Here is a 12,477-nt window from a genome sequence, read left to right as displayed (position 1 = left end):
GACGTTCAGAGATGGTGGAAAGCTAAAGTCATATTTGAGACTAATAAACAAGAACTGAGTGGATCACTGTGTTTTAACATTGCCTGTTTTGCTTCTGTGCAATCTGAACTGTTTGCTTACATCTGCTGACTTCTCTCCTGCTCCTTGTGCTCACAAATACTGCATGTTAATACAGCAGAATTTCTTCCAATAAAACTGTTCTCATTGACATATTTTTCTGTTTCTTCTGTCAAAAAATAAAATGAGCATGAAAAGTGAGTGGAGCACAGATTAACCAGCAGTTGATTCAGGGAGAGCGACTTCTTTGCACTGCTAAACTACTGATTTTATAACTGCAACTTCATATGATGAACTCACAACACACATGAATTAAAAGCAACTGCTGAGCTCTGTATTCCGTGATATTTTCATATGAAGTGGCCGCTCAAAAAGAGCATTAGAGGTGATAGAAATCCCTGATATCGCAGGTTAATCATTCAGAAAAACAAAACCAAACTTTATAACCAGGGGCTTTTCAGTTATTACCCTGGGAGTGATATAATCATGGTGAAATAAACTTTTTTTCCCCACAATATTTTACACAGAAAAATTGAAAGACACCACCTATTGACAAGTGAGACTTCCATTCATTTGCTGGAAGTGGTCACAACATGAGACCTTTAAATAGTATGTTTAACATAACTAAGTCTGTAACTAAGTCTTCTTCAATTTTGAAATCAGGAACTCTTATGTTTGTGTGTTGGCCTCTTCAAATCACTTATGTTTGTCTTAAAAAATTATTTTTGAAAACAAGAATGTGTATTTTAGCCTTTTCTCCCCTGAGCTCCTGCTGAAAGAGTTTTCACATCTACACACAACCCTCCTGAACCACAGCATGGTTGACTTGGTGAAGTCCAGCATGAAGACAGACCATCCATTGAAACAAAAAATATGTGGCAAAGGTCCCCAAACACTTTCAACCTTTTTCCCAGCAGTGGCAAACATAAATGCCCCGAACCTAGACCGAGTTGCTCAAAGAGAAACTTTACTGAAGGCCTATTACCAGCAGTGATATTACCAGCAATGTTTTAGGAAAGTCTGCTTTGCAAAACAGGACAAATTGTGTGAAAGGTTTATCTTGAATCTACAGAATTGCTTTTAGCGTGTTCACTTATATTTTGAATGTGTGTAATGTCTACAGCTTATGGGTTTATTTAACAAACGTCAAGAATAATATGAAATAAGTCATGTTAGCAATATCAGAAAAAAATAAAATTGCTATTTTGTCTGTTGGTAATGTCTACTTTTTTCAAACTTTTCTGACCCTTTACTCATTTCGGGCATTCCTGGCAAGAAGCAGCAATGGTTAATGTTTACATGAGCTAAAAATAGTCACAATAATAACATCAGCAAATGGCAAGTTAGTAGGTCAAAGTGATGTTAGTTGATTGGTCAGGGGATCACCAAAATCAGCACGATTCTATTAATGTAAAATGTGGTGGACCTGTGGGCGAACAGAACCACGACTGATTCAATCTGGATCAAATGTTATTGTGCCAAGCAGGCATCATACGCTGTGCAGATGTTGAACCGACATGCAGGAGTCTCATGACGTTGCCCAGTTGTCACTTTCACTGATCTCTGATGACACACGTCTCTCTGTTACAAAGATCAGTCACATTTCCCAACTCGCTCGCCTGACTTTACCCCTTTGCCTTGTGCAGGGGGAACTAGGTCAAAGATCAGAAGGTTGGAGACACATACTCACACATGTACAAGCTAACCCCTGCAGTCCGTCACCTCCTCGCTGTCAGACAGGAGAGCAGGAGTCAGACCAGCTCCGGACTGCATGATTCGGGGGATTCGACTGAACCTTATCCTCTCGTAAAGCTTATCTGTCAGCTGCTCAATATGAGAGATTTCATGTGCGCCAGTACGGTTGTCCAGCAATCTTTGTCAACCAATAAATGGGATTGCCTCTGCACAGGCTCAACTACTGTGATTGGACACTAACCAAGCTCTCCTGATGTGCTGATGGTGACCAATGTGCAACAGCTCACACGACTAAAAAACAGTTAGTTATGTTGTTCAGTAATATAATAGGTTCAATAGAATGTTTAAATGTTTAGTCAGAATGATTTATTCTTTCTTTCTTTCTTTCTTTCTTTCTTTCTTTCTTTCTTTCTTTCTTTCTTTCTTTCTTTCTTTCTAAATAGATAGATAGATAGATAGATAGATAAAACAAGAGTTCAGTAGCTTTATACCAAAGATCCTCTAATAATCATGACATCTGCGCAGACACAATGTAATATAGGGTCATTCCATATCATTTCAACCAGTGGTCCCCACCTGACCCTCTCAGATTTTGCTAGGTTTTTACATACATTTAGTACATTATATGTGATGGGAAAATCCAAAATTTGAATGCTTTATTGTCTTTAGTTTCAAAGTTATGGCCATTTGAAGTAGGTAGAGGGTACCCTAAAATTGCAGCCAAAATTAAGACTTGAAATTTTCGATCATTTTCAGACTTCTATAACTTCTGAACAGCAGACGATAGATATCTCAAATTTTCAGAATCATTTCACAGTGACCTATAGTCCTCAGAAATGTGAAAATATTTACTTTATATTTATAATTGCATGTTACAGAGAATGACAAATTTGCGATTTTATCCATCACGAACTTCTAAACTGCTACATTTGGCCACCCATTACACAAAAACTAATCATCATATCCATTAGAAATTTTCTGTGGTATAATTTGGCTATCTAAGCATTGGATGTATAAAATGAAAGTGCTATGGTATGTAATGCATGAAATATGAACAGCTAAAAATAAAAAAAATCCAAAACTAAATATATTTAGTTTGAGCATTAAACATAGAAGGGTTTATAGAAGCAAGTTGTGCTTGGTGTCAAAATTTAGGGAAATCCCTGTAATTTCACATGATGTCTTTTATTTTTTGATACCACCTATCCCACATGCTGATATTGACCTTTGAATCTGAAGGTCGGACAAATATTTTTTATTTTTAGCTGTTCATATTTCACGCATTACATACCATAGCACTTTCATTTTATACAGATCCAATCCATAGATAGCCAAATAATACCACATAAAATTTCTAATGGATATGATGATTAGTTTTCTGAACATTTCGGATCTCTATCTCTTGTTGTTCAGAAGTTGTAGAAGTCGGAAAATGGTCGAAAATTTCAAGTCTTACTTTCGGCAGCAATAATAGGGTACCCCCTATCTACTTCAAATGGCCATAACTTTGAAACTAATGACAACAAAGCATTCAAATTTTGGATTTTCCCATCATATATAATGTACTAAATGTATGTAAAAACTTAGCAAAATCTGAGAGGGTCAGGTGGGAAGTTTTCTTAAAATTGGTTGATTTCATATGGAATGACCCTATAGTCTCCTGAATCTGCTTCACAACACATACAGACCTCATGTGATGCAACAGTGTCACGTACAGGGAGTATTTGTCTCATTTCTCCTCCTGGAAACTCATGCCCTTTTCCCCAAACAAACCCTAATCTCTAAAAAGCACTCACAGTGCAAGTAGTCTCATGAATATGCATTGTGTCTCCACAGTGGGAGTCAACTGACTCTGCTTGTCTTTAAATTGCAGGATCTGCCCTCTCCTCTTTGCCTGCGAATGCTTGGTCAGACCAAACACGAAGAAATAATCAAGGATTTGGTGTGTGCTTCAAAGTGAGTATCTGCATTATTATTTATTTTTTTGCATGTAGTACAGATTTTGGTTTCTCTTACCAAAACCATTTTGCTTTTAAAGGCAAATCTTGATCTTGGATAGTTGCCTCTAACAAAACACTCCTCCTTTTCCTTCAACAGGGTCATCAAACAACACAAAATGGAATGCATTAGTGAGTTCATCCCATTTGCTAAGGAGATGCTGAGAGAGAGGCCCAGCCGGAGCATGCTGAAGATCTACATGATCGGCTCCACTGTGGCAATGCTTGGAATGGTCGGTGGTTTGGTGGAAACGATTGTCCTGCCCTTTGTGGAGAAGGATCCTTTTGAGGATGAACCATTAGAGCTTGTCATGGAGAACGAGACGAAAAAGAAGCAGGTGTTGAATTCCCAGCCTCCCCTGGTTCATACCGAAGTGGTGGAAGTGCCGGAGGCGCTGGCGATTGGAGCCAAGGCCAAACATCTGGTGACCGCTGGGAGGAGAAACTCAGCCAACCGTTTACATGCTTCTTAAAGCAGCATGTGCCCCTCCTGATGCAAATGGACAGCACAGTTACAACACTGGTGGTACCACTGGTAAATTAATGTTGAACTAGTCCCTTTGTGCTTGTTCATTCATTTCAGATTAGATAAACATGCATTGTTCCCTTTGTTGACTGGCAAAATGAGATGAGATACTATGCAAACTGCAGGTTACAGTAAAATCTGGCTGCTGGGCAGCAGATACTTGTGGATGTGATGTGATAATGTGCTGGAAGAATAAAAGATTGTATGTGAGTTAATTCATGATGCATTCTAATAAATGTATTTTTCACCTAACAACAGATTCAGGACATGATTTTATTATAACCTTGGGTGCAGGTTTCCTCAGAGAGGTGGCTTTACAATAACAGGTCAAAGAGGGATCATTTAGACTTTAGCAAAAACATATTGATTAGAGTGAGTTCAAAGGCTAAAAACAATATTTTTCTTTATTTCTTGATCTGCTGCTTATTTTTTTGCTTAGCCAATGATTTTTTTAACCTATAACATGTCACAAAACCCTCCAACGTAGCATTTTCAAACTCTTAGTTTTGTGATCCCAGCAATACAAAATTCAAAATATTAATTTTATAACCCAATAAAACAGAAAAAAAGCAGAGAAGTGACACAAATTAAAAATTGGAGCTACTTAGGGTCTGTAGTTTTTGATTCAAAAGTGCTTAAAATGATAATCTGATCAGTTTTATCATCTCCGTGAAAAACTTATGCTTAGTAATATTGCCATTTTTCACACAAATAAGTTAATAATAAGAGAAAAGGTATCCACACTGAGCATCATAGAATGAGATATTGATATACATAGAATGAATGTCAGTTGAGCAGGTGCAGTTTCACAGATGACCACCAGGGAGCAGCACTCAATATAATGTCGATCATTTTCTTATAGTTTCGGAAACGACGTCATGTATCTGCACCATATATATGTCCATGGTGTTTACTAACGGCGGCTAAACGAGTCGTTGGACAAATAAACTTGTTGTCACGTTAAGTTAAAGCAACACAACGAGGAGAATCGAGACAAAGCACGGATGGCGGATCCTGCGGTGGCTTCGGGAGGTCCTCTGAACTCAGGCGGGGTAAGAAGCGCCTTTTTGTAGGCAGCGTCAGGAGCAGGATGTAGCTCAGCTACCGGTGCTAAGCGAGCAGCCAAAGCACACTGGAGTAGTCGCTCGTTTGTGTTCAGCTGGATTTATAACTTCAAATTTCTAGCAGTTAGTCCAGTAACAACCTATTGCATCTCTTTATAAGCTGTAAGGTTAACTTACTTGAGCTACGTTAACGTTTGACCCAACTAGTCTGTATATATAAATGAATGAACACTTCCATGTTTATATTCAGGAATCTATACAGGGGCGAGATAACTTTTGCATTTCTATATAAGTTTGCCTTTAAATGTGGCCAGAGAATAACCAAGTTAAAATTATGGACTCATGTAATCTACTTTAAAGGTCCCATAGGGTGATTTTTTTTACAATTGTCTTACGTGGTTGTTCTATGCTTTGAAGAGTAAACTAAATAATGTTAAGCTATGAAGACGATTATCCCTCCTACGACTAAAATCTGACGTATTAGCGCATTGTGAGCCTAATGTGACTAACATTATCCACAAGTGGAATACAAATTGTAAAGGTGAGAGAGATTCAGAGATTGTGGAAATTTGAATGGTGCCCCCTGTGCTCAGATATAGTGCATTTTGAGAAAGACAAATTTTATCAAGGTAAAATGTTTCAAGGCTGGGATTTGAATACAACTCTGCTACTTTGTCTTTTGCACTTTAACCAAATTATTCAGGAACACTGGTAATAATTTTACTTTTTACACAGCAATAAAATACGTACTAATAAATATGTTTTAACATAAAGAAAAAATAGTGTTTGAAGAAGAATTGAATACATATTATATAAAAAAATAAAAACAGTTACTACATGCAGGTGTGTGGAGGGTACAAGGACATTTCTGACACGACATGCTGAGGTGAAGTTTGTAAGGGGTGATCATGGAGCAGTTATCACTGGATGGGGACACTGCACCAGCCTTTGCACTTGTGCGTCCTTGAGATGCTTTTTAGAAATTGAAACGACCTTCAAGATGGCATTTTGAGATTAATTTCTGGGTCATGGACAGGAGGAGAAAGGTGACAGGGTGGCATATAGTAGCGAAATGAGAAGAAGAGACTCCTTTATTTGTTAACTGTTACAAATGCTACACTTGACCATGAGCACATATGCTCCTTAACGTTTGGTTAAGTCCATCACCCATACGATGGTGAGATGCTTAATGTTGTGTGTTCATTTGACCTTGGGAAGGGCCTTCTGTTCTTAGTGTCTATTTCCTGCTGTGATGAACCAGTTCTCTCATGTTGATCATTTCTTAGTTTTCTGTTGGTTTTTCCGATGCCTCTTCTCGCCGTCCTTATGTTTTTTTTCCCGTGTTTTTTCAGCGTGGGAGTGGTACTAAAGCAGCTTCCAGCCCAGCAGAGAACTACCACCTGGCCCGTCGTCGCACCCTGCAGGTCGTTGTCAGTGCCCTGCTGACTGAGAGTGGCTTTGAGAGTGCAGAGAAGGCAGCAGTGGAAACGCTCACTGAGATGATGCAGAGCTGTAAGTATGAATCCTCAAATGTAGCCCCCCTTCCACTGAGGAATGTTTTCATGTTCACTTTCCTCTCAGCTGCATGTTCTAGGTGTCAGTACATCTCATGAGCAGGATTTGAGGTTATGGAGGCAATAAACTGTGGGGTTTTTGGTGCTGCGGCAGTAGTTCACGTTCAGTGGTAACTTGTCCTGAATGCTTAACGTGCTCCAGAGCAGGTTATGTTCAAGATAAGAGATGAAGGCGTATTAAAACAACACCTACTGACCAGTCAGTTCTCTTAAAAACTGTATCACCATTTCTAAAATAAAATCCAGTAGAGCTTGGTGTGCAGACAGTGAAAGGGGAAAGAGTTTTTTGAACTACAAGTGATTTCAGCTGGACAGAAATCTGTTAATCTGTCGGCAACGGCAGGTGTCTAAATGAGCACCCTGGGAACTTTGCTGTAAAGGTACCAGGTCAGACGTAGTAGCATTTATATATCAGGCACAAGTGTGAACTGCATGCAGTTGTATTAAAATGTGGGGCCTACATTTTTAAATGATTTTAGTAGTTGTATAAATTATCAGTAAGGTTCTGTTGTACATATATGCATGAAAATACATCCATGTACACAATAATTAGGCTGCTGCTGCAAATATTTCGAATATCTAAACCTGAAAAAACAAAATCTGATGTAACAGCAGGATATTTTTGGCTCAGTCAAACTGCAACCTTTTGCCTATTTAAAGTGTCCTGGATGGTTACTGTGTATTAGCAAATAGCCAGAATTAGAATTTAGATGAGAAAAATGCAACATGTACACATCCCTGTTCAGTTGCTGTTCGTGTCTGTGTCATGTTTCTTTACTTTACATTCCTTATATGTGTTTGACGTTTACAGCATCTAATGGGATGAGTTTTACAATCATGTTTTTTTAAAAGTTTGCTTTGTTCATGAATAAAACTTCTCAACGATTCCTGCATCCACAATCCAGTCTTTTATGAGTCATCCCTTTGTTACATATAAATTCAGAAAAATTCTGCTTCTGTTTTTTAGATATCACTGAAATTGGTCGATGTGCCAAAGCATATTGTGAACACACAGCCAGGAGCATTCCAACTCTGCCAGATGCAGTCGTGACGCTCATTGAAATGGGTAAGAGTCCAACGTATGAATCATATGTTGCTAGCAGAACATAGAACTGATTAGATTTAACCTGTTTGTGTCACTAAAGGTTTCAATGTGGACACCCTGCCTGTATATGCCAAAAGATCACAAAGGATGGTCATCACGGCCCGTAAGTACACACTCCGCTCTCCATGATTAGTGTTGTAACTTAGGGATAAGAAAATCAACCTTAGTATTTACAGCAGGGATGTCAAACTCATTCCACAAAGGGCCGGTGTGGCTGCAGGTTTTTTGTTCCAACTAACCAGCATCACACCAGACCTGACTCATTTAATCAACCGATCTCAGTCTGCAGACAGGTGATTGGTCAGACTGTGTGCTCTAGGCTACAGCATTTAGTTCCAACATATCTACAGCACACAGTCTGACCAATCACCTGTCTGGAGACTGAGATCGATTGATTAAATGAGTCAGGTCTGGTGTGATGCTGCTGGTGGAACAAAAACCTGCAGCCACGCTGGCCCTTTGTGGAATGAGTTTGACATCCCTGATTTACAGTGATCTAAACATAATAATAAAAAGCTAACTTCACCATTAACTGCCATTTTTCCCCACTGTTTTTAAATATGACAAATGTTTGGACTCGATGAATTTCAGCTCCAGTAACGAATGCGCCTGGGACTGCCAAAGCGTTGTCAGCTGGACAGAAGCGCACACATCCACCTCACATCCCCAGCCACTTCCCAGAGTTTCCTGACCCTCACACCTACATCAAAACACCTGTGAGTCAGAACCCGTCACGACTAAACTGAATCTGAAAGAAGTAGTATTCCTTTGGGGGTATTACTGTATTCAAGGTTATCATGCTGAGGTGTGTTTTCCTTTGTGCAGACATTCAGAGAGCCTGTGTCAGAGTACCAGGTGGTGAGAGAAAAGGCAGCGACTCAGAGGAGAGATGTGGAGCGAGCCCTCACACGCTTCATGGCCAAGACCGGAGAAACTCAGAGCCTCTTTAAAGACGACATCACTGCCTTTCCTTGTGAGTGATTCTGAACAAACTGGCCTGAATTTCAGTGGTTGATTGTAATGCGTGTGAGATTACACATTTTAACCCGGCTCTCTGTTCAAAGTTACAAACGGAAGCACCTTGTATTTGCCAGAATTCTAATCCCTGTGACTGTGTTTTCAGTGATCGCAGCCCGGCCAAGTGCCATCCCATATCTCAGCGCCCTTCTACCCTCAGAGCTGGAACTGCAGACACTGGAGGAGACGGACTCGTCTGAGCAGGACGACCAGACCGACAGCGAGAACACAGTAGGAAACATCATCGCGGTGAGTCTTCACAGCTGGAGCCTGGTGTCTGTCTACAGCGTTCATAGCATCAGCTTCTCTGAGTTGAGAGGACCTGGGATCATAATTGCAGCATGTATAGCAAACTCTGACCTTATTCTGATTGTTTAGCATATAGATTGGGTTTGGAGGATTTCCAGTGATTTTAAAATGATCTGCAAGGGAATATATTGATACATTTCTATTTTTTCCACAACATATACAGATTATTAGTAGTCAATAATCAGGACAGCCTGATTGCAATTACATTTCCAAGTAGATTACAATTTTTATTTTCTACATATTTAGCTGTCAAATGTTTTTTCTCTAAGCTGTTTATTCACAGACATTTTATTTTGTGGTAACATTGTTAGCACATTCCTGAAAATGACACTAGCTTTGAGCATGCTGGTAATCAGACTAATCTGATCCCCGTTTTCTGGAAATCCTCTTACTGTTACCAGTGTGATAGAGAAAGAAGATCTTTCACAGATTAGCATAAACCACTGTAGTTGAAAAGTTGATCCATTTTATTACCATAGTAACCGCTTTTCAAGGTCATTTAGTGTTTAGCTACAACAGTTGCATTGGGTTGTTACTGAGCTTTGGAGAAAGCATCTTTGTCTCAGTGCATGGGAACTGAAAGTGCTGGGCTCCTGTGGGTAGTTTTCCCAGGAACCAAGGGGCAGATTTCTTCAAACAATTAAGGACGCACACCCACTACTCCAGGTATCCATAATAGAACATTTGTTCTAGTCCAATGTGAGATGATTTCCTCAAGAACTACATGGGGTAGAAGGAATCTATTCATGCATGGCCTGGGCTTGATTTGATGCCCTTTTACTAAGGTGTCTCACAAGTAAGCACTGTCATGTTATAGCGCACAAGTCATTTATATGATCTGAGGAATTTGTTGTCACTGAGACGTTGTGTTCAAATCGATACAACTCTCATATCTGCTCTTTTAGTGTGAAGCCAAGAGACGGCTGGTTCAGCTTATCATAGAGACTAGAAATGGAGGGAAGCAGCCAGCCTGGATCAGACAAAAGTTAGAAAATAAGACTACTAGCATCTGTGAACTATCATTTGTTTTATCCGTACAAAAATACTAATGTGAAATTTAGAATTTTCGAGGAAGTTCCACGCTTTAACTATTTCTGTTTAGTGTTTACACATATCCCCTTGTTAAACTAGAACTTGTGCTATTATCACTGGTTATTCAGTGGTTTAAACACAATACGTGTGTTTGTTAATTACCTTTAGAGAGGCTTGAAAGCAGATTTGTCAACTTTGGACAGTCAGGCTCTGTGCAGCCACATGCTTCCTGTCAACGTGCTAAACTAATCACTTTCTGACTCAAGCATCCTACTTGCTGCAAAGAAGTCAAAGAGTCAATGTTTTCACCAAACTCTCTGCAAGAAATCCTGACTGCTGCAGCAGAGGGCACACGACCTTTTGGTTCTTGAAAATGCTTCACCTCTCATCTGTGACTTCCTCTGTTCTGACTGACTGGTTGGAAGTTTCAGGTATCTATGTATTTAGGGCCACCTGTGGGCTGGTACACACCTGAAACTCACATGAATCAAGGTGTGAAAGGTGGTGACACTGTCTGGGGAGGGATGTTAACACTGGGCTTGATCGGCAGAAGTGGAACTTATTGGCAAAAAATGTAAGAATAATCAGAATTTTGGAATTTGTTTTGGTGACTGACTTAATGATGCTGATAATAGGTCTGAGTGGAGCTCCTTTTCCTGTCTTTAAAAGTTCATATATGCATGGTGTGGCTTCTTCACAGTAGATGGTCAGGAACTTTCTCCATTTTCAGCCCTTAGAAAGGAGTGTGGCTTCGTCAGGCTTTATACTGGAAAGCCTCATCCAAAATTTCACCAATTTTGTAAACAAGATCCAAAAACTGAAAAGGGGCTTCAAATTAAACTATGGTATCTTTTAGTGGCACTTCACTTTACATTCCTACCTACATTTGAGGCAGCAGAGACTGTCAGAAAGCAATAAAACTAGCTCCTAAATAATAGAGCCAACTTTACCCCTAATCTGATGTGTGCCCAGCTAGACCTCTGCCTGACCACCACTTATTCTATGCACACAAAAAACAGGCTATCTGGTGTTTGAGGAAAAACTCGAAAAACTTTCTCTAAACAAAACATCCCAGTTCACGTCAGATCCCCCAACATTTTGGGACAAAAATGTGTTCATTCTACATTCTTCAGGACAAGACTCAACAGTCCACCTGCATCTAAAGGAGGAGGGACGTTCCCTTGAAGACAGAAAAGTCCACATTCTGGACAGAGTAGAGAGATGGTTTAGGAAAGTAGAGAAGGAAGCAGTTCATGTTAAATTACAACAAACCTTTCTAAGCACATGCTCCCATTCACACCCTAAATCATGAGAGCTTCAAGTAGTGAGCCACAGGTTGCCCTCAGTAAATACCTGGACCTCCCTGTCAGTCCCATGGGTTAGAGGTGAAACATCTTCAAGAACAAGAAGGAAGTCTGGTTGCCTTCTACTGAAGCCCTGAAAACTACCATGACTGGATGATTGAGGATCGACACGTCTCATAAAGAAAGCAAACAACAATATTTCCCCTAACATGGTACTATTTCTTCAAAATGATTGTTGACTATGACATAATGACTGGTCAGCGCTCACTTCCATTTTTGCCTCCGTTTCCATTTTTCAGGATGATCCAGGAGCTGATAAAGAGAACTCCATGCTTCCTCCCAGCGGCGTTGTTCCATCAGCCAAGGCCAATGAGGACAACGTGATCGACAACCCATACCTCCGGCCGGTGAAGAAACCCAAAGTGAGGAGGAAGAAATGAATCAGGGCCGTCCTGAACCACCAGACTCATATTTGCCCCAGTGGTTGGTGCTTTCAGCAGTCTAGTCGTTGATTCCCTCCACAGAGAGGAGCAGCTCTGTGTTGGAACTGCTTTGTGAGCCGGGACTAGCGGCTGCCATTTCTCAATCGAAGGACCAGTACTGCTGCTGACTCTGACGTACAGACTGACTTGTGTTGAAGATAAGTTTTGTTAACAGTCACTTTTTCAGTAAGCACTCGTCTTGTTTAAAATATTTGTTGTTTTGAAAGTCCTCTGACTGTGTAACCTGACATGAATCCAGTCATGTTGTGAATAAAGAAAGATCCGTTTCTTTTTTAACTCTGACATGGCCAGTTT

General features: G+C 40.0%; 2 protein-coding genes across 2 annotated transcripts; both read left to right on the top strand.

Annotated features, from left to right (window-relative positions):
• The first annotated feature begins 3,593 nt into the window (after nt 1–3,593).
• g0s2 (G0/G1 switch 2) lies at nt 3,594–4,490 on the top strand. Its single transcript, XM_022189775.2, has 2 exons — nt 3,594–3,708; nt 3,850–4,490. The coding sequence occupies exons 1-2, from the start codon at nt 3,653–3,655 to the stop codon at nt 4,220–4,222; spliced, it is 429 nt and encodes a 142-aa protein (XP_022045467.1). The 5' UTR covers nt 3,594–3,652; the 3' UTR covers nt 4,223–4,490.
• A 659-nt stretch (nt 4,491–5,149) lies between these two features.
• On the top strand, nt 5,150–12,465 carry taf8 (TAF8 RNA polymerase II, TATA box binding protein (TBP)-associated factor). Its single transcript, XM_022189819.2, has 8 exons — nt 5,150–5,327; nt 6,692–6,851; nt 7,881–7,979; nt 8,059–8,121; nt 8,610–8,734; nt 8,844–8,991; nt 9,142–9,284; nt 11,980–12,465. Exons 1-8 carry the CDS (start codon nt 5,280–5,282, stop codon nt 12,118–12,120), a joined length of 927 nt encoding a protein of 308 aa, XP_022045511.1. The 5' UTR covers nt 5,150–5,279; the 3' UTR covers nt 12,121–12,465.
• The last annotated feature ends 12 nt before the right edge of the window (nt 12,466–12,477 follow it).

Source organism: Acanthochromis polyacanthus, chromosome 6 (assembly GCF_021347895.1).
Source record: "Acanthochromis polyacanthus isolate Apoly-LR-REF ecotype Palm Island chromosome 6, KAUST_Apoly_ChrSc, whole genome shotgun sequence".
NCBI lineage: Eukaryota > Metazoa > Chordata > Actinopteri > Pomacentridae > Acanthochromis > Acanthochromis polyacanthus.
Note: the sequence above shows the minus strand (reverse complement) of the source record. Positions and strands in the feature narration are given on the sequence as shown.

Excerpts from the sequence above, each read along its gene's own strand:
- g0s2 (XM_022189775.2), top strand. The coding sequence starts at position 3,653 with ATGCTTGGTCAGACCAAACACGAAGAAATAATCAAGGATTTGGTGTGT. Across the intron at positions 3,709-3,849 it reads GATTTGGTGTGTGCTTCAAA|GGTCATCAAACAACACAAAA; the intron begins GTGAGTATCTGC and ends TTCCTTCAACAG.
- taf8 (XM_022189819.2), top strand. The coding sequence starts at position 5,280 with ATGGCGGATCCTGCGGTGGCTTCGGGAGGTCCTCTGAACTCAGGCGGG. Across the intron at positions 8,735-8,843 it reads ACACCTACATCAAAACACCT|ACATTCAGAGAGCCTGTGTC; the intron begins GTGAGTCAGAAC and ends TCCTTTGTGCAG. Across the intron at positions 8,992-9,141 it reads CGACATCACTGCCTTTCCTT|TGATCGCAGCCCGGCCAAGT; the intron begins GTGAGTGATTCT and ends CTGTGTTTTCAG.